This window comes from Nicotiana attenuata, unplaced genomic scaffold (assembly GCF_001879085.1).
Source record: "Nicotiana attenuata strain UT unplaced genomic scaffold, NIATTr2, whole genome shotgun sequence".
NCBI classification, from domain to species: domain Eukaryota; kingdom Viridiplantae; phylum Streptophyta; class Magnoliopsida; order Solanales; family Solanaceae; genus Nicotiana; species Nicotiana attenuata.
Window position 1 is genome coordinate 1 of NW_017673580.1, and position 22,048 is coordinate 22,048.

General features: G+C 39.2%; 1 protein-coding gene across 1 annotated transcript; it reads right to left on the reverse strand.

Annotated features, from left to right (window-relative positions):
• Positions 1-2,408: 2,408 nt before the first annotated feature.
• Positions 2,409-21,664, reverse strand: LOC109216772 (protein CTR9 homolog; the record flags this gene model as incomplete). The annotated part of the gene is made up of 23 exons (XM_019380954.1): positions 21,275-21,664; positions 20,899-20,965; positions 20,575-20,769; positions 19,463-19,563; positions 19,069-19,122; positions 18,732-18,848; positions 18,574-18,637; positions 18,022-18,236; positions 17,841-17,925; positions 16,928-17,028; positions 16,672-16,764; positions 12,395-12,463; positions 11,224-11,316; positions 10,766-11,104; positions 8,923-9,003; positions 8,667-8,825; positions 8,332-8,427; positions 7,103-7,204; positions 6,913-7,020; positions 6,598-6,822; positions 3,552-3,818; positions 3,404-3,475; positions 2,409-2,723 (listed from the first exon to the last, which is right to left on the reverse strand). Coding segments are annotated over exons 1-23 (3,159 nt in total), but the record flags the coding sequence as incomplete, so codon positions are not given.
• Between the last annotated feature and the right edge of the window lie 384 nt (positions 21,665-22,048).

Consider the following 22,048-nt stretch of genomic DNA (forward strand, 5'->3'; position numbering starts at 1 on the left):
GAGGGAGGTTTTGTGGAGATGTTTGGAGGCTAGAGGTGTACTTGTTGCCTACGTTAGGGTGATTAAGGACATGTATGATGGAGCAAAGACCCAAGTGAAGACAGTGGGTGGGTACTCAGACCATTTTCCGGTTATGATGGGGTTGCATCAGGGGTCGGCACTCGGCCCTTTTTTGTTTGCCCCGGCGATGGACGTACTGACGCGCCACATCCAAGGGGAGGTGCAGTGGTGTATGCTATTTGCAGATGATATTGTATTGATTGACGAAACGCGAAGCGGTGTGAACGCGCAGTTAGAGGTATGGAGGCAGACCCTGGAATCTAAAGGTTTCAAGTTGAACAGGACCAAGACAGAATACTTGGAGTGTAAGTTCAGTGGTGAGACTCAAGGGGGGGGAAGGGGAGGTGAGGCTAGACTCTCAGGTCATCCCTAGGAGAGGAAGTTTTAAGTACCTTGGGTCCATTATTCAGGGAGATGGGGAGATTGATGAAGATATGGGGCTGAGTGTTGGCCAGTCAAGATCGCTCATGTCCAAAAAAATTAAGGTAGCAAAGATGAGGATGTTGAGATGGATGTGCGGTCACACCAGGTTAGATAGGATTAGAAATGAGGTTATTAGCGACAAGGTGGGTGTGGCCCCTACTGAGGACAAGATGCGGGAAGCGTAGCTTAGGTGGTTTGGTCATGTGAGGAGGAGGACACTGACGCCCCGGTGAGGTGTGAGAGCAGTGTTGTGAAGAGCGTGAAGCGAGGAAAAGCGACAACCCCCATTTCACGAAAAGCGAGATGCGAGAAGCGAAGCGCTCGCTTTTTTTAAGTGAAGCGGAATTAAAAAAAAATTAAAATAAATACTGCATAGACAACACATGTAATTGTAAGCAAATGTTCAATACTTCAATTAAAAAACTAAAGAGTAGCATCAATTAAGGCACAAAATGAGCATCCTATTCTTCTACAAAATGAGCATCATATTCTTCTATAAGAACTAAGAATAAAAGATACAATAATTGGGCAGAAATTTAGGGCAGAAACTGGAAAAACTGGGCAGAATTTTTCTGAAAAAAATTTGCCAGCATTTCGACGCTTTTTGGACGTTTAGAAAGAAAAAGAAAAAGAAAAAGAAAAAGAATAAGGAGGAGAAGAAGAAGAAGAATGAAAATCAAAAGTACAGAACATACATGTTGAAAGTTGTTGTACTGTTGAAGAAGAAGAAGAACAACCCTAGTTTGAAGAAGAGAAATCGCTGCTGTTGTTTGAAGTTAATGAAGAAGAGAGGAAGAAATCGTTGATGTTGTTTGAAGAACGCTAGTTTCTCGCTGCTGTTGAAGTCTCGAAGAAGTCGAAGAAGTCGAAGAAGTCCAGACTGTTTAAAACCAAGTTTTTAATAAAATAGGGCTTTGGGTAATTTTTAAACAGAGATGCGTCCGCTTCTCTCGCTTTTTATCGCTTCACCGCTTCTCGCTTTTTGCAGAGAAGCGGTCGCTTTTTCTACCAGAGTCGCTTTTAATGGCAGAAGCGATGAACTGTGCGCTCCGCTTCGCTTCTCGCTTAAAGCAAGGAAGCGCTCGCTTTTTTAATCACTATGTGAGAGGTAGACATTGGAGGGCCTACGGAGAGGTAGAGGTAGGCCAAAGAAGAGGTGGGGAGAGGTGATTAGGCAAGACATGGCGCAACTTCAGCTGACCGAGGACATGACCCTTGATAGGAAGGTATAGAGATCGAGGATTAGGGTAGTAGACTAGGTAGTCTAGAGTGTTCATAACAGTAGTATTGACACGCAGTCTCACTTTCTGTTGGTAGTAGGTTTGTATGACTAACCGTTGTTTTCTTTCATTGTTGATCACCTTACTATCTTGTTGTTTTTATTCTGCTTTTATATGGCTTTTTGGTGTTGTCCCTTCTTGTTTATATTTTCATTGATGCGGTGCTTATACTTTCATGAGCCGGGAGTCTATTGGAAACAGCCTCTCTATCCTCACAAGGTAGGGGTAAGGTCCGCGTACACACTACCCTCCCCAGACCCCACGGTGTGGGATAATACTGGTTATGTTGTTGTTGTAGTATTCTAGTGTGACCCAAACATATTGTCGTTTGGTTGGTTGGAAAGTGGAGCAGTAGGGAAGTAAAAGAGGAATCATAAAGGTTAAGTTTCTTATTTTCTGGATAGAACAGAATTTCCAAGTACTCAAGTTTAGATAGGAAGGAGGAAGTAAATGCCTTTTACATCCTCTCCACTTCTACCAAATCACCAAAAATGGGAAATGACATTTGCCAATAAGTAGATCAATAAGTACACTCCAAATTTACCTCTCCATCCCTTGAACCAAATAGTGTAACAGTATAAGGAGAGTACAAATATATATAGAGAGAGAGAGACACACACAGAGAGAGAGAGAGAGAGAGATTACAGTGTCATCCTCGGCATCCGAATCTTCAAGCCCGGCTGCTGCAAGTAGATCCTGTGGATTATCCTCTGCTTGCTCATCATGATCATTTGTTGGATAATAAGGTTCTTCATAATTTCTGTGACGTTCACCATCATCCATTTCTTCCTGATCATCCATCTCCGCTTCTGCTTCCTCGGATTCGTAATGAGATTTCTTGTCCCTCTTTCTCCGTTTCCCACCTTTCTTCCTCCTCTTCTCACCATGCCCGCCCTCGTCATCCTCAGTTTGGGGCCTGTCCTTTCGCTTAGAGGCAGGAGTACTACTCTTCCATTGTTCCTAGCGACAAAATATGTAATTTCTTAAACTTAGTGTAACCGAAAATTCTTATCTTTGGAGGACAGAGAAGAAAGACGAACAGCAATGATATGTAAACCGAAGTACAAGTTTGACCTTGCTGTTTAGAGATCAGTTAACTGTTTCCTACGCCTCTATTTTAGTATGTTGTCCTGGAAAGTGCTATCACTTCTATTTTAGTATTTCTATCATACCTAAGCCGTTATGCCATCAACTAAACATATAAAATAATCTGACAATCCTTGGTTAATCAAATCAAAAAATTGTAAATTCCTTTTTTTAAATTTTTTTAGTCTTAAACCCAAGTCACTCTTTTTACTCAAAAGTCCGTTAACAGGCAAAGCCCGAAGGCTGTTCCAATCCCTGTTTGGGCAGATGCCAACACCATCTCTCCTTTCTACAAACACACTCCTTTTATCCAAAAGTGCTCAGGTGAAAATTTTTAAATTAGATAAATTCCATTTCCCAAAGTGAGAAATTCGAGGACTAGAACCTGAAATGGTACACATTTTGGAGAAAGTGTGAGACACTGCTTATGTGAAGATAGTCTAAATCTCCTCCTTTGGTGCTCAGAAATCTACTAAAGTAATTTCTCCGAGTATAAAGCTGATGTGCCGTCACTAAAATTGTGATGTATAGCAGTGACAAATGACAAAATATACCTTAATGCGCTCTAAATGCTGCTCTTGCTGCATCACTTGCTTGAGTTCATCCTCTTGTTTCCTTCTCTCTAACTGTTTCCAGAGGCATGTGAGTAAAAGTAAGCAGCAAAAGCAATAACCAGAAGACATAATGCCATAGAGAACTAACTTGATATTTTCTCTGCTCCTCAGCTTTTCTACGATTTTCTTCAGCCAATATGACCTGACGAGCAAGTTCCAGTCTCTGCTTATTCTGTTGATCTTCACGCTCAGCTGCCTCACAGTGAACTTTTGCAGCCTCAAGCAAATGCTTGCAATATCCAACATGAGTTTCAATTTTTTTCTCATCAAATCCATGAACATGAAGATTTGAAGCTGCAGACAATAGACTGAATAAGCGAACTGCATTCTTCAGCTCTGCAACCGTTGCTCTCACCTACGCCATCACAAAAATACAAACATAAGAACTAGAGATGCCACTTTTTCTTTCTCATGTATAATTCATGGTAAAATATAGCACTCAAAATACCTGTAAATTGAGTGGTCAGTATAATAAATCTGAAAAAAACAGCAAATTCAATTAATAACCCCCTCCCCCCCCCCCCCCAACACCCACACACACTACCACCCCACCCGCGCACCCCAAACAAAGAGGGAAGCCATGTTACTTATGTTCAGATACACAGTCTAACGAGACAAAATCTGCAGCTACCCTGATGAATTTTGAAGTTCTAAACAGTAATCCCCAGCCAAAGAAAGGTATAGCTAAGGTCTAGTCAAAGTATCAATATATGAGAATCTAGGTGCCAAGATGGTGTCATAGAGACCTTGGGTACTGCAGCGCATTAGGGTGGAGGAGGTCGTGGGGGCTTTGCGTAGGATGAGTAGGGGTCGAGCGACCGGGCCAGACGAAATCCCGGTGGAGTTCTGGAAATGCATAGGTAGGTCAGGAGTAGAGTGGCTGTCCAGGTTGTTCAATGTGATCTTCAGGACTAAGAGGATGCCGGAGGAGTGGAGGTGGAGTACAGTGGTGCCCGTGTATAAGAACAAAGGGGATATCCAGTGTTGTAACAACTATAGGGGTATCAAATTACTAAGCCACACCATGAAAGTCTGGGAGCGGGTGGTTGAGGCGAGGGTGAGGGAGATGACGTCTATATCCGTGAACCAGTTCGGTTTCATGCCGGGCCGCTCCACTACAGAAGCTATCCACCTTGTCAGGAGATTGGTGGAACACTTCAGGGATAAGAAGAAGGACCTGCACATGGTGTTTATCGACTTGGAGAAGGCATACGACAAGGTCCCAAGGGAGGTGCTATGGAGGTGTCTGGAGGCGAAGAGCGTGCCGGAAGCCTACATCAGAGTGATCAAGGACATGTACAATGGAGCTAAGACTAGGGTTAGGACGGTGGGTGGCGACTCAGACCATTTCCCGGTGGTAATGGGGCTTCATCAAGGATCTGCACTTAGCCCTCTCTTATTTGCTTTGGTGATGGATGCTATAACACGCCATATTCAAGGGGATGTGCCATGGTGTATGCTTTTTGCTGATGACATAGTCCTGATAGACGAGACGAGGGTCGGTGTTAACGAGAGGTTGGAGGTCTGGAGACAGACTCTCGAGTCCAAGGGTTTCAAACTAAGCAGGGCTAAGACAGAGTACCTGGAGTGCAAGTTTAGCGCCGAGCCGAGCGAAGTAGGCAGGGACGTCAAGCTTGGATCTCAGGTCATCACCAAGAGGGACAGTTTTAGATATCTTGGGTCGGTGATTCAGGGGGGCGGAGAGATCGACGGGGATGTCACTCACCGTATAGGGGCGGGGTGGTCGAAATGGAGGCTTGCATCAGGAGCCTTGTGTGACAAGAAAGTGCCACAGAAACTCAAGGGGAAGTTTTATAGAGCTGTGGTTAGACCTGCCATGTTGTATGGGGCTGAGTGCTGGCCGGTGAAGAACTCCCATGTCCAGAGAATGAAGGTTGCGGAGATGAGGATGCTCAGGTGGATGTGCGGGCTCACCAGGTTAGATAGGATTAGGAATGAAGTTATTCGGGAGAAGGTGGGGGTGTCCCCAGTAGATGAGAAGATGTGGGAAGCGAGGCTCAGGTGGTACGGGCGTGTGCGGAGGAGAAGCCCCGATGCCCCGGTGAGGAGTTGTGAGCGGCTGGCGGTGGTTGGCACGAGTCGAGGCAGAGGGAGGCCCAAGAGGTATTGGGGAGAGGTGATTAGGCAGGACATGGCTAGAATGCGGATTTCCGAGGACATGGCCCTTGATAGGAAAGTCTGGAGGTCTAGTATCAGGGTTGCAGGATAGGGGCGTTCTAGAATTTTTCGTTACTTCTGTCCCGGGGCTGGGGGGTTGGGGGGGTGGGGGGGGAGGGGGGGTTACTAATGCTCTTTTGCTTTTTGTTTTTTGTTTTTGTTTTCCTTTTCCTGAGTCGAGGGTCGATTGGAAACAGCCTCTCTGCCCTTTCGGGTAGGGGTAAGGCCTGTGTACGTATTACCCTCCCCAGACCCCACCTTGTGGGACTATACTAGGTAGTTGTTGTTGTTGTTGTAGGTGCCAAGATGATCCTGGCAGAGATCAACTATATTTTCCAAAGACAACCAGTTGGACATATAAGACTACAGCGATCACCATTCTCCAACTTAAAAAAGTCTGCCTTTTGGTTCTCCAAATATAACTTTAACAGCTTGGGTTTAATCCAGATTCAGCCGTCAAAGATCTTCTTCCGGGCATTCAGCTAGGCTCTATTTTTTCTTTCAGCGCTTGATATGTCCATGTAGTAGATGCTTCATTAAAGAACATACACCCCCCCCCCCCCCCTCCCCCCGCGTATCTATCATTTTTGGCTCCACAGACTATTTTGGTTCAATCTAGATATCAGTGGCATACATATCTCATTAAAGGCCTGTTGAGCAGTTATCATACGCACAACATGATGGACTTGCATCATATCTAGAAAATCATGAAATCTTCACAGCGTATGATATATATATATATGTGTGTGTGTGAGAGCAAGGAAGAGCAGCTAAAAGGAACAACGTTATTTATCAAGAAAATTTACAAAATCATCACAACATATGATAAATATTTAAGAATGTGACCAAGGAAGAGCAGTTAACAGGGACTAATCAAAGAAATTCATTCATTTCAGTTTGACCACGGGGAGGATGGAGGAAGGAGAGGAAGAAGAGAGAAGCTCATCTCAAAGTACCTCATCCACAGTCCGCTTAGTCTTTTGTAACGTTGAGGCAGAAAATTTCTGTAGTGCTACTCCACTGTCAAATCTCAATGTATAATTTGAAGGTGCTAAGTGGATGGCTCTTAATAAAGTCTTTTTACAATCCTGCCATTGTTCAGCTTCATAATGTGTTCTTGCTAAATAGAGGAGCACTTGACTGTCGGTATTATGATAAAACTTCCGCAAACAATTTTCATACTGCAAGATACAAACCCATCAACGCATTCAGTGATGCGGAAGTATCAAACATGAGAAATAGCTAAAAATGAAGAGGGAATAAGAACATACCATTTTCACAGCCAATGCGAAGTTCCCTTGAGCAAAGTGAACATGTGCAAGATTAATCCACACATCAGGCATTTGGACAAATACATTTCCACTGGCAGCTTCTTGAACCTACAAGGAAGAATGTCCAGCAGACACTACATAAACTTGAAGTTTTGCCTCGACTGGGTAGAAGTAGAAAAAGTTAACGGACCTGTGTGAAAAGATCCTTTGAAATGTCAAATTGGCCTTTTTCTGCCAAAACAACACCAGCACCATTTGCTGCATAGAGATTTGCATTCTGCTGAAAGAGAACCTGGTGGAATAAACAGTATTGGCACATCAGGCAACTGAAAGTTCAACCGAGGGTTTTATCAAAATGCAAACAGACAAAATCCAAAAAGGAAGTCTGAAGCTTACACAAAAGCACATGTTCACATGACAGGGACATGATGGCTATTTCAAAAGATAGTATGGCATACAAAACACACCGATGACACATCAAATACACTGTTTCTATTGGGATTATTTATTTCCTTTAACATACAAATATCTAAAGAGAACACCTAAACATATATGCCAAAACAAGAATCTTATATATGCACTATACAAAGTTATGCCATTATCTACATTCACAGCAATTTTCGATGCTCTCCTGTACAACAACAACAACAACGACCCAGTAAAATCCCACAAAGTGGGGTCTGGGGAAGGTAGTGTGTACGCAGACCTTACCCCTACCCCAATAGGGCAGAGAGGTTGTTTCCAATAGACAAGTGTGTATATGCTCTCCTGTACATATACACAAAAATCTGTATACTTTTAATCTCCAAAAATTAAAAAAGAAACATAAAACATAACTGACAAATTCACTTCACGCACTTGAGACACTTCAAAGACACAACGATCTCGGACAGGCAACCAAAAAAGCATTGAGCAAGATCATTGTGCCTTGTAGACAAACATATTTGGGAAGTGCCCAAGGAGATGCAAAGATCCCAAATAGAGAAATTTAAAAATGAAAACTCCAGGTTGCAGTAAATGAATTCACTTAACACACATTATCCACTTAAAGCGGGATAACCTGGTAAAATTTCAAGGCAAATATTCGGCTTCAATAGCAATCATGGTTTTATCTTTTTCTATCTTCATCTAAGGTATAGTATTACTACTTCACTGAAGCCAATTGTCAAAAATATATCAGTTACTGCTCAGCTTTAACAGCTAACAACTTACAAAGAATTAGAGTGCACATAGTTTATTAGCTAAACTGAGTCAGATGCGTGAGGTTTGCTATAGTAGCAGAGCACCTCCACCACCAAACGGTAGGAGGAGGTAGTAGTCACGCGGATGGTAAGTGAGAATATCCTTGATCCTCTTGGGTGGGATTGTTGGGATGGGAGGAACCTGAGTTTTTAAATTGCATTGGGAGAAAAACAATACCTTTGTATAGAGTTCTTTAGCCTTCTCTAGATGAGTAGCTTCCAACTTTGGAGCTCTTTTCTCATTCCGAATAGCCGCGAAGTAGTTCCAATTTCCCTTTACAATACAAGAAAATATATGATAAGCAGATGTTCCAGGTTCTACTATTAGCTTAATTAGTAAGGACATAAGTTGTGCCAGTCATAAGTCCATGCAACTTTCAACTCAAGAAACAACCAGATACAATAGGGTGACAATAAAAACATGCTAAAGGGGGGGTATTATATATTTCACCAACTAATGACAAAAAATCATGAGATGAGAAAATTTAATCAGCTCAAAACAAACATATTCACCAGACAAAGAGTAGCATAAGAATCATTTCCATCAGTTGCATCTTTAGCAGCCCGAAAAGTTTCTTTTGCCTTGACCCAATCATCATTCTTAAGTTCCAAATCACCAAGCATTAGCAGTGCATCTGGACACTTCTCGTCCACCTTGAGTGCATCACCAATCTGTGATCAATGAAAATCTATTGTAAGAAGGCTTCTGGGTAGCGAGAATACACAGAGGATAGTATGCACATAAGGATACAAGGGGAGAAATAACAACCAGCTCAATGCTTAGCTGCACGTTATTTCGGGCTTTTGCAATGGCAGCAAGCCGCAGATAAGCATCTACATAACCTGGATACTGAAATTCAGGAAAAGAGGTCATATGGGATAGCTAAGGATGAAATAAAGACAGTGCAAAAAGATACAACAGTTATATAATATCCCCACAACAATATTCATGTTAATCTTACTGGCTTTAAAGCTGCAAATAGTGGAAATCATTTAACTAACCTTGGGACAGCAAAATCATCCTCCAATGGTGTTATTTACAGCTAATGAGGCATCATCATTAGAATTATACAGAGCCATCTTTATTGGGCATCAAAAGACTGACTCTTCGGTTTAATTAAGTTCAAGCAAGTTTGTTTCAATGGGAAAGTTTGAGCAAGTTAAGAAAAGGCTTATTTGATTCAAGTCATAAAATAGCCCATTATGAATCTACTACTAATTTTTCAGAAAACTATACATAATTACTTAGACAACAGATGTATCCGTTGCTATAAAGATCTGCATCTCTACCTTAATTTATCCCCATATCTAAATGTGGAAGAACCGAGATTTGAAGAGTGTAACCAACATAAATTTCTCACCCTCTCCCTAAAGCTGTTCTCTGATGTCTCTGGAAAACCAGCCACCATTCTCCTTTCTGCACTTGCTCCGTTTAAGACAAGAGGGATGCTCCTCCTATTTGTGATATTCCCTAACTTTATTCATGATTACATTGGCAAAAGGTAGTGGCAAAAGAAGCAGCTGAGAAATGAAAATTTCCCCCTTCCCATTGAGATGGGGAGTTTCTCCTTCACCACCATTACTTCTTATTACTTTTGACTTCATGCAACCACTTTGTATTTAACATCTTTTATAGGATTTCAGAAACATTTATGCAATGATATAACCAAAAGCCTGCGACTATTATACTATTTTTGTTTGAGGATAGGTTATCAATAAGCTTGCAAAAAAATAATATTGAATTTTTAAATAATTAGTAGGCGTATTATTTTCTGTGAAAAATTGTTATACACATTTTATAATGAAGATTATCAAATTTAAAAATATGAAATTCTTTTTATCTCCATCCATTTAAATAAAATAAATAAATTATTCTTTTCCAAATAATCCAATTGGCCACCAATCAAATTTAATGAATCTATGAACGTATTCATATTCTTTAATTTTGATCTTTCATTTAATATCGTTTTGATAAATAAATGGATAAGTCTTTCAGTCAACAACTTTATACACCAATTATAGATGCTATAAATAATTCACAAATTTAAGGAGTTCAAATTAATGCTTCCTCTGTTCCAAAAAGACTAACAGGATTCCACGTACAAGCATTATCTCATCTAATTTTCAATGTGAACCGAACATTGCTTTCTGTTTGTTAAATAAAAATAATTTAGAAACTATGTAAAAGTACTATATATCATAAATTTTTATAGTTTAAAAAAATCAAAACTATGTAAAAGTACTATATATCACATATAATTAATTAAGCATTCAAACCAACATAGAGTAATACTAGCTTACGTTCTTTTCACCTTGATGTGACGGCTCATGTTTTTCTTTTCTTTTTTTAATCTTTTAAAAGTCAATATTAGATTGGGTTTTTTCTGTGTCTTTTCTCTTTGCAACTCATACTATTTCAATTTTTTTCCCTTTGAAATACCCAGACCTTCCACATAACAGTCTATGAATGCATAGGGAGAAAATCGACGGACACTACTTCTCAGAAGTCTAACCATCTTAATCATATAACAACCAAGAACAAAAACTGAGCTTCATCAATGTTAGGAGTCACCAATAAGCCAGCTCATAATCAATTGGACATGCATGCATACCTTAAATAAGATAAGGCGGTAAAAGATGCTAGCAGTTTCTGTGTCATGCAACTGCTCCAGTAATCTTGCCATGTTAAAGAGTGTTGAAACTTTATTCCAAGGAAGTTCGACAGAAATTCCTTGTTCCTCAAGTCTATGAAACAGCTGGAAGTCCTTGTATTGCTGAACAGATTCACAGGCATCGATTGGATATTGTGCACTTTTAAACATATCAGATCGTGCTTCACCGTTGGAATATAAATGCCCTTCAGAAGTTGGATCATCAGACTGTCCTTTAGCATCAAGGAATTTAAGCCATATACCATCACCTAGAGCTTCCTTAAAACTTTGTGTAGCAAGCTGAAAAATCATTAATCAATAAAGGTTAGCGATCTAGATAATATGCCATTATTGAATACAATGATAAATCTAAACATGCAAGCAGGTTGAAATCGATGACAAAAAGAAACTTTACAGACCTCAAATTCTCCCCTTTCAAAATGGAGGACGCCAATGTTGTTGAGTAACTCAATTGGTACTTCTTCATTTGACTTCTTAAGTAAATTCCGCGCCTGCAAAATTAATCAGGTCTTACCTTAGTTAAGTATACCAAAATCTTCTTTCAGAGAGCTTAAAATCTAATGAATTTCAAATATGATCATTTTTTTGGTGCAGTTTTCTTAATCCACCTAAGCTGTTCATAGTACCATCAAGAGAAATTTACAACACTGATGTTACACAAAGCAGTAACTGCAGAAAGCAATTCTGGATGCCCAATCTCCAGCTACTCACATATAAAGCATGCCATATTTGCATCTAATCTGTTTGGAACTCTAATGTCTTCAATCAGACAGGTATTTCCAACTACCAAGTACCAACTCTTTTGATAAATAAGATTTCCAACAGCTTACTACTAGAGTAAAGTAAGAGCTAAAACATCTTTAAAATGAAAGTACGTACTAGATTTTTATTTTTTTGAGCAGATGAAAATGAATAGTAGACTTGCAACCCAAAAGAAGGAACAAAGAAACAAGAAAGATGCATGAAATTTCAGCAACTTACAAGTTTTGGAAGGCGGAAAATTATGGAGCAGATAATTTTAAACTCTTCATCTGAGTTAGAATAGAACTTAGAGAGAGAGACAGAGGTCAAACAGAATGAGATGGGTCCTCGAAGTATTGAAGATCAGAAAGACTGCTTAATTAGTCCTCCCTCCGTTCCAATTTATGTGAACCTGTTTGACTGGGCACGAAGTTTAAGAAAAAACGAAGACTTTTGAAATTTGTGATTCTAAACAAGTTAAAATGGGGCCCAGAGTATTTGTGTGGTTATAAAAGCTTCTCATTAAGGGTAGAAATATAATTTAAGCTAAACTGTTTACAAATTTAGAAAGGGGTCATTCTTTTTGGAACGGACCAAAAAGGAAATAGGTTCACATAAACTGGAACGGAGGGAGTAGATGTTTCCATCGAGAATACCCTTTTTTATCAGTAGAATACCCAGCTTATATCTGCTAAATCAAGTTCTAAAACAACAGATGTTCTCCTCTTCACTCCTTCAAGAAACCAGAAGTACATTCTACTTCTGGGAGCATAACTAAGTCAACTGAGCAAATATACAGAGATAAATGGAAATATTCGAGGCCCTTACTGTTTTAAAGGCTTCTAAAGCAGCAGCCGGATCATTTGAGATTAACAGTTCTCCTATATCCAAAAAGCCCTGCATAGAAGCATGAGAAGATAAATAAAGCAGATCTCAGGAAGAGAACAGTATCTGACTCAAGATATCATGCCATCCTAGTCCAATATTTTTTTGTGAAGTAAATGATTTTATTAATGTTGGGAAATCCCTGTATACTAGTAGTATACCAAAAAGTAGAGGGGCCCGTACTACCATCCTAACTCCTAGTCTAATTTTAAATGGCTGAAAGTTCTATATCTGGTGACATAAGATGGAACAATAGCATAGGTCAGCAATCATAAATCACTATATATTGGAAAAGGGATAGGGAAAAACCTAATCAGTTACCAGTATCCATGAAAAGCGTAGGAAAGACAAATCTTCAATTAAATTCTATACTGGACCTTTTTTTTTATACATTCAAAACTGGACTCCACCCTCCTTATGTCAGTTCCACTATATGTAGTAAACTGACTTAACCTAGTGAACTGTGAGAATGCACGGGAGAAAAATATTAGTATTGATTAATTAAGACAATGATACACTGAGCCCTATATATACACAATACATGTCCTACTCCTAATACATATGGAATTAGGGTTATCTACTACTATTTACACAATGAAACTAACACTCCCCCTCAAGCTGGTGCATATAAATCATATGTACCGAGCTTGTTACATATATAACTAATACGAGGACCAGTGAGGGACTTGGTGAAAATATCAGCAAGCTGATCATTTGACTTTACAAATTTTGTAGCAATATCTCCTGAGAGTATCTTTTCTCTAACAAAGTGACAGTCAATCTCGATGTGTTTTGTTCTCTCATGGAACACTGGATTTGACGCAATATGAAGAGCAGCTTGATTATCACACACAAGTCCCATCTGACTAATCTCACCAAATTTTAGCTCCTTGAGCAACTGTTTGATCCAAATTAGCTCACACGTGGCCATAGCCATTGCTCGATATTCTGCTTCTGCACTAGACCGAGCAACCACATTCTGTTTCTTGCTCTTCCAAGACACCAAATTTCCTCCTACTAAGACACAATATCCAGACGTAGAACGTCTATCAGAAGGTGATCCTGCCCAATCAGCATCTGAGTATCCAACGATCTGCTCATGGCCTCGATCTTCAAACAATAAGCCTTTGCTTGGAGCTGATTTTATATACCGAAGAATGCGAACAACAGCATCCCAATGACTATCACATGGAGAATCCATAAACTGACTCACAACACTCACAGGAAAGGAAATGTCAGGTCTAGTCACTGTGAGGTAATTTAATTTACCAACCAACCGCCTATATCTTGCAGGATCGCTAAGAGGCTCCCCCTGTCCTGGCAGAAGTTTAGAATTCGGATCCATCGGAGTGTCAACATGTCTACAACCTGTCATTCCTGTTTCCTCAAGAATATCTAAGGCATACTTCCGTTGTGAGATCACAATACCCGAGCTAGACTGAGCGACCTCAATACCCAGAAAATACTTTAATCTGCCCAGATCCTTAGTCTGAAAGTGCTGAAAGAGATGTTGCTTCAACTTACTAATACCATCCTGATCATTGCCGGTAATAACAATATCGTCAACATAAAACCGACGCAGATAAATACAGAGATTTGAAGCAGAATGTCGATAAAATACAGGGTGATCAGCTTCACTACGAGTCATGCAAAACTCCTGAATAACTGTGCTGACTTACCAACCAAGCTCGAGGAGACTGCTTTAGACCATAGAGGGATCGGAGCAACCGACATACAAGGCCAATAGACTCCCCTGAGCACAAAACCAGGTGGTTGCTCCATATAAACCTCATCCTCAAGGTCAACCGTGAAGAAAAGCATTCTTAATGTCCAACTGATAGAGAGGCCAATGGCGAACAGCAGCCATGGATAGAAAAAGGCAAGACTGATGCAATTTTAGCCACGGGAGAGAAAGTATCACTGTAATCAAGTCCAAATATCTGAGTATAGCCTTTGGCAACAAGACGAGCATTAAGTCGATCAACCTGGCCATCTGGAACCAAACTTTGACTGCATACCGAGCTGACACGACCACACTCTAGAGTGGACAAGTGAGATAAGTCGGGTACCATTTTCTGAAGTTTTAACAAACTGGGATGTCTAACCGTTTATGTAATAAATCTGGTGAATCAGTAACGAGAGAAAGTTATTGGAGGAAGACAAGATGCGAGTTTTTCCCTCCAATGTGATTTTGCAAGGATAAGGTAATAAAGTCCATCTGATTCACGTCCGGTACCAATGATCCGCCCTGTACTGCGTTCCTGTATAAAAACAAGGTCATCAAGAAATAGAACAACAGATTTAAGTGATTTGGCTAAGCGACTAACGGCTATGAGATTAAAAGGACTACCAGGAACATAAAGAACTGAGTCTAAAGGTAAGGAAGGAAGTGGACTTGCTTGACCTATTGCAGTTGCCATGGCTTGAGACCCATTGGCCATTGTGACTGTTGGAAGAGATTCAGAATATGAGATACTAGTGAAAAGAGATTTGTTACCAGAAATATGATCAGATGCACCTGAATCAATGACCCAAGACTCAGAAGGTGAAGATTGAGAGACACCAGTCATGCTACTATTTGTTGGAACGACGGAGGTTAATCCTGAAGATGTCTGTTTACGTGCTTTGTACTGAAGGAACTCAATATAATCTGGTAAAGAAATCATCTGGATTGGATTTATTGCATTTAATCCAACAGATTGTGAGGTGAAGGCTTCAGGTAATGATTCCATTATAATATTGTGCCGGAAAAAAAACAGAAAATTGCTGGATCACTGTTCACGTCGGGAAAATCACTGTAGCTCGCCGGAAAATTCCAAAGTTGTCAGAATCTGATGTAAACTTGATGGGTAAGCTCGGAAAAACACGAAGAACACACTGTCCAAAAGAAACTTTTTGAAATTCTGGCCGGAACAGCCCTCACGTGCCGGCGCGTGAGACAGACGCGCCGCCGGCGGCAGAGCTCCGGCAAGCGCGTGGGGGCGCGTGGATGAGTGTTTTCAGGTGAACTTTTCTGGGGTTTGGTCGGATCTCTCTTGGGGACCTTTTGGTGGTGTTGGATTTTGCACAACACTGATAATTAGTGACTTTGACGCAATTAGTCACTTAGGTCACCGGAAAATTGCACGGTGACTGAGTTATTTCTTCCCGGATATCGCTGGAATGACGCACAACGATTAATTTCTCACGGTTGCTCTGATACCATGTGAGAATGCACGGGAGAAAAATATTATTATTGATTAATTAAGTCAATGATACACTGAGCCCTATATATACACAATACATGTCCTACTCCTAATACATATGGGATTAGGGTTATCTACTACTATTTACACAATGAAACTAACATGAACCAAATCAAATAAAAACTGAACTCATGATTTAGAAATAATTGATCAATGTTGATCTGTAAAAATGACAAACCAACAATATCCTTTGACAATTACAGTCTGCGCCTGTGGGACCTATCATATAAATTATTTTGTATTATATCTTCTCATTTCTCAATAATAGTTTCCCTAGTAGATAAACTCCAAAAAATTACTTATGAAGTGAGAATACGCAAAAAATAATCTTAACCTAATAATAAGTATTGAGTATCTAAGTTTCAAATTCTCATCTTGGACATCTAAAGTAGAGCTTACCTATTATTAAGATGTTTTCATGGTTGGACAAGTTTGTTCGCATCGTTTTAAAGAAGTCAAAGTCATATTATGAATTACACCAAACATGGCGTTAAGCACTTTAAAAAGTATGCAGCTCAATCACATCAAGTTGTCACTATCAGCTACACATATTGGAGTAAATAGAAGTTAATAAACTCACTAAATCTGGTACATGAATAGAAAATCAGGATACTGTTAAGATGCAAAAGAGAAGATTTTTCAGTTTTTAATTGCCAGTAACATGAAGAAAAAAACAATAGTCATGGAGATAGAGTGGCACAGAAACAATTTCGATAAAAAGAACCAATGAGTTTATTTCATCAACAATAAGCAGCAGGACAGTGTTATGACATTTTTAAAATCACATACTAACAGATTTTAAACTCCCACCCTCTTTTACTCAAGAGACTAAAAGGATTGCATCCGCATCACATGCCCTTTTTTCAGAAACTATCTTTTATTTGTTCATTTTGCCTTTTTTCCCCTCTTTTTAGTTCCCTGCACCTACAAAGGTCTTCTAGAAACTATTATATAGAATAAGTGACAATAAAAGACCTGGGGATCACGAGGATCAATTTTAGTGGCTTTCTTCAAGTATTCCTGAGCTTTCTCTGTCTGGCCAAGCTGCACATAAATGTGTGCAAGAGCCTAGAACAACAAAACATAAACTATTCAAAGAACAAAAACAAAATGTTGAAAATAGTCAGAACTGAAAACAAAAAAAATAAGAATTTATCAAGTTTTTTTATACTATAATTAAATGTTGACAATATTCCCTCCCAACAAAATACTCTATCAAGTATCAACTCACTTTCACGGTCTCATAACTTTCAGGGTAAACCTCCAAGACTTTCTCAAAGTTTGCCTGCGAACTCCGAAGATCTCCCAACTTCAGCTGTACTTGTCCCAATCCTAACTTAGACAAGCAAAATGGTAAAAAAGATCAAAGCACGATTTAGTTGGCAAGTTTTACTTTCTCAATTGAAAGCCTGAAACCTTTTGTTGCACGTTACATTCTCCATCCACCACAATTAACCTGTTTCAGAGGAGGCAAGACGTGTGCATTTTCTCAAGGGAATTTTAGTCATTTGAAGCACATTTTTTATGAATCATTCTTGGCAGGTATGTTAATGATCCTCCAATATCTGATGAATTTATCATCTGTCATATAGGGACTCAAGGTGGTTATAAGGAGACAACTTTTCAGTTTCAGACTTTATTAAGCTGGTGAGAGGCCCAGCCACCCAGGACCAACTTGGAAGAAAGATGCCCAGAAGCGCGGCAATTCTTTTAAGGGTCGTTTGGTTCATATATGGGATAGACAAGGATATTCCATGGGTTGGGATATCCCATGGGATTAGCTATCCCACCTTCTATATGGGATAGCTAATCCTCTCATTTTGGTATAAAATTTATCCCACCATTAACTAATACAAAACATGGGATAAGTACAATCCCATATTCTATCCCGGATTAGTATCCCTACCCGGTAACCAAATGACCCTTAGTTGCCTATATCTATTCTTTTTCATTTTTTCATGCTACACCTGCCGATTAGAGAAACCTACTTAGAAAGTCATTTGCCATTCGGCCATCTATCATAGATTAAAACTTATGAACCTTGGATCACAACAATTTTCTAAATGGAAATTCAAAGCAACGAAAACCATGAATAGAGAAATAAAAGCAAATACTTAGTGACAGACAGCACAAAGAAAACATACCGTAATAGGGTAATACAAATTCATGCGGTTTATTGCTTTCTTTTACAGATGCCATGTAGTACATTCCAGCTTTCTCATAGTCACCCTTAAGTCATGGGAAACAAAATGAATATCATCAATTGAAGCTTTAGGGGGATCATAAACAAGGATCATGCTATCAAAGGTTTTTGTTTCTTCAGACCTTGCTGTGGTATGAGCGTGCCAAATTGTAGTACGAATGAGACTTAGTTGGCCCATGTGTAGTTACAGCAAGTGCAGTCTCAGTCAATTGCTCCACTAGAAAATGCTGACCAGTGAAGAAAAAATGATTGGCCAGATAATTTAGAGCCATTGCACAGTAGGGATATGTCTCGAAAGCTCTTTGCATCTTTTCCATTCCTCTCCTAATACCAGAAGCTGTATATAAAGAGCTGATACCAAATTAGACATCATACTGTTAAAAACTCTATTTTTAAATCATTAAAATCAGGAGACTCGCACAAACTATAATCCCTGAGAAATCTCAACCAGAGCTTTCTAAACAAGATAAGGTATTTCACAATGACTCTTTCTAGATATGCGAGTAAGAACTAATTTTCTCCGAAGAAGCAAAATTGATCTTATTGGTCACTTTTGCACCTTCAAGGCTTTACAGCAATCTGACTTTTAATTATATCTCCTGCCTGGAATGTGCAGAATTAAATTAGAGTCACATATATAGACTCCACACATCAATCTAAGGGACAGAACTGACCATCATTGTTTTGCAAATCCAGAATTGCTAGTGCCACCAGAGCCTCCACATTCTCTGGGTCTAACTACAGTTTTAGAAGTAGTTACAAGAGAGTCATATCAGTTAAAAATAATACAACGAATTGTAACAAAATTATTAACACAAAATCTTTGACTTGCCTCCAATACACGACGAAAAGCCTGCTTTGCCTTTTCCACTTGGCCCAACTTGTATCGACAGAGACCTATTCCGAGCCTTACCGCAGCAGGACATTCTGGATAAACTTGCAAGGCCCTCTACCAAATACATGTGAGCCACAAAAGGGCATCATAGAGTCAATATCGCTTCTTCTAACAGTATTTAGAGAACTATAAAACATTTTCCATGATAGATGAGTTTTGATGTCTCCCAACTGGATTATTTTTTCATTTGGTGCGAAGAGGGGTAGCTACGCCCGTTCTCCTATCCAAGGCCAACACATTAACCCATCTATAAAGTTATGGATGGACGACAAACCTTATATAGCTCCAGTGAATCAGAATATCGTCCACGGCTAAACTGAACACAGGCCTGCAAAAGATTGGAGAAGGCCGTTGCTATGAGAGTCACTACAAGATTTTGAAACTTGAAATTAGCCTATAGTTACAATGGTTTGCACCAGAGCACAAGAAACGAAAATTACATCAGCTGATAGATGCAGTTCTTCAGTTAATTATCCTTCACATGTTACCATGGTCATCAACGTCACAATTCTAGGACAGTATATTAATTTCATTCCCGAGCATATTGAAACGTTTAAAGCTGACCAACCACCATCATTTTTAGAAGACAGTTCTTGACTTCATAACGCCAATAAAATTTTAACATATTAAAGGTTTCTGAAACGAAAACAAGCAAGGAATAGGCTTACCTGACCCAGGAGAGCAGGAACATTATCACGATCTCCATCAAGTACAATCTTGAAAGCAGCAAATGCCTGCTCTATATCGCCCTTGGCAAGTAAAAGCTGACCTGTAAAGCAGATGTGCATGCTCATCCAACTGGCCAACAATTACATGAGTACTATGACACCTTTTTATTCCAGCTTAACAATAAAATACAACCTTATATTCTAGAATAAGTGTTGACAAAGTAGTGTTTATTACAAGCATGATGAAAAGCATAATCCCTCAAGCACTAGTCAGAAACTCAACATATATGGTTGGACATAGCCTATAAGTTCCTAATAAGTCTAGGCAACCCTTTCTCCAAAGTGAATAGCAACGGGAAACTTCAGATGTTTGAAAACCCTCTTGAGAAACTCAAGAAACAGTATAAGATCCAGCAGTCAATGAAGCAAACTAACATGGCATAACCTATTTGTTTTTAGTAATTTTACGCAACCCTTTTTCCAATGTGAATAACTGGGACAGAAGTTTGAAAAACTGGTGAAATAACATCCATTCAGCCCCGGGCACATTCTGTAGACTTAACCAAACGATTAGGCGAAATTATCACATCTCTTTAAAATTTTATCTTTTAAAGCCTTGACAAAGAATATCCTACCTGTTACAGGAGTCAACTAAATGCATACGGGTAACTCAACATCGGTCCACAGACTTGTTGCAATACAACAACAACAACAACAACAACATACCCAGTATTATACACTATGGGGTCTGGGGAGGATAGTGTGTACGCAGACCTTACCCCGACCTTGTGAGGATAGAGAGGTTGTTTCCAATAGACCCTCGACTCAGGAAAGCATAAGCACCACAATAATGAAAATATAGACAAGAAGGGATAGTACCAAAAAGCCATATAAAAGCATAATAAAAACAACAAGACAGTAAGTAAGGTGATCAACAATGAAAATAAACCTAGATTGGCCGTCCATGACAACTTACAGATTTACCGTCTCAGAAGAAGCTTACAGTCAATCTATTGCATCAGCAAAATGATTTTAAATTCAACCGCAGAAAGGCATCAAATTACTTGTTTCAAGCAGCAATATTTATACTAAAGAAATGAAATAATGATCACCTTTTCCAACCCAAGTAGAGGGCTCGTGCATGTCAATTCTAGATGCTTTATTATAATATTGAGTTGCCATAATAAAGTGCTCTTCTTTTTCTCTTTGTTTCGTCTCAATCTTCCCAAGATAACTATAATATGCACCCAATGCATTTAGAATGGCGATCCTCTCATACCTCACGTCTGCATAATATTCATCAATCTCTGCACCATAACAACGTGGAATAGGAATTAGTCTTTTTAAAGAAAGAAAGACAGCAACTTTAAATTCTCTGACTTTTCAATAAGAATGGATAAATACCCATTCGATGCACTTAAACGTGTCATAAGTACCTGGACTAGAACCTTCTTCCAATATTTGTCGAAACTGATCGATTTTCCCTTGTTTAAAATATTCCCTCTGCAAAATCCATCATAGATGGAGGGGGAGGCACAGAAAATTTTTAGAGAAACAAAAATCAAGTGTTGCGAAACGCGAGACTTACCATGCAAGTTTTCTATTTAAATTTTGTAAAACTGCTCTTATCCCCTCTACAACATAAACGTTCAAGCACAAATTCTATTTAATGCAACAAAAATTCGCATGCCACTAAATTGAACATTGCAACAAAAGATCAAACAAAAGTGAGCTGATAATACACAAAGCAACATGTGAAATTTCAACCCTAACAATTTCATAAGTGGGTGAGAGAGAGAGAATTGAACGTACAGCGATAATAAGCCAGAGATCAAGAGGAGCTTGTTCAGCCTTGAGAATGTCAAGAATGTCAGAAGCATCCCTTGGGAGTTGGTCCAATGATACTCTAACTTCCTCCTCGGAATTTTGTACTGGAATGTACACACTCGCCATTCAATTTCGCCTCAAACTCAACCAATAAATAACAAAACCCTAGGGTTCTTTATAGCGAAGAAGAAGCATATATCAGAGCTTTCAATTTGCAAAAATTCAAATTCTGTAAAGAACTGAGCGAATATATATATATATATATGACTCTGTGTGTGTCTTCTCGAGCTGGTTGATTATTCGAAACACAGAGTGGTGGGTAGATTATTACCCAGGAGCTCTCTTGATTTTATTTGTAATGTAATTTCCCGCAGATTATTGTGTTGTGTTTGTATATAATCTCATATGTGTTTTTCCCCTTTTGTCCTTAAGTTTTTCTATTTGTTCACTACTCTTTTATTGTGTTGAGTGATCTAACTATTTTGGATCTATAGTAAATGAAGAAATTAATAGCATATTTGGCCAAACTGCAAAAATTAGCTTATTTTGAGGCCAAGCTGCAAAAATATCTTAGGCCTCATTTGTTTGCACTTAATGGAGGTCTGAATCTTAATCATTCAGATCTTAGATATTAAGTGCGTTTGTTTTTAAAGTCTGAATCTTAATTATTCAGATCTTAATCATTAAGTGTGTTTGTTTTTTTACTTAACAATCACTTAATGGGTCTGAATAGGTCTGTATGATTAAGATCTGTAATAG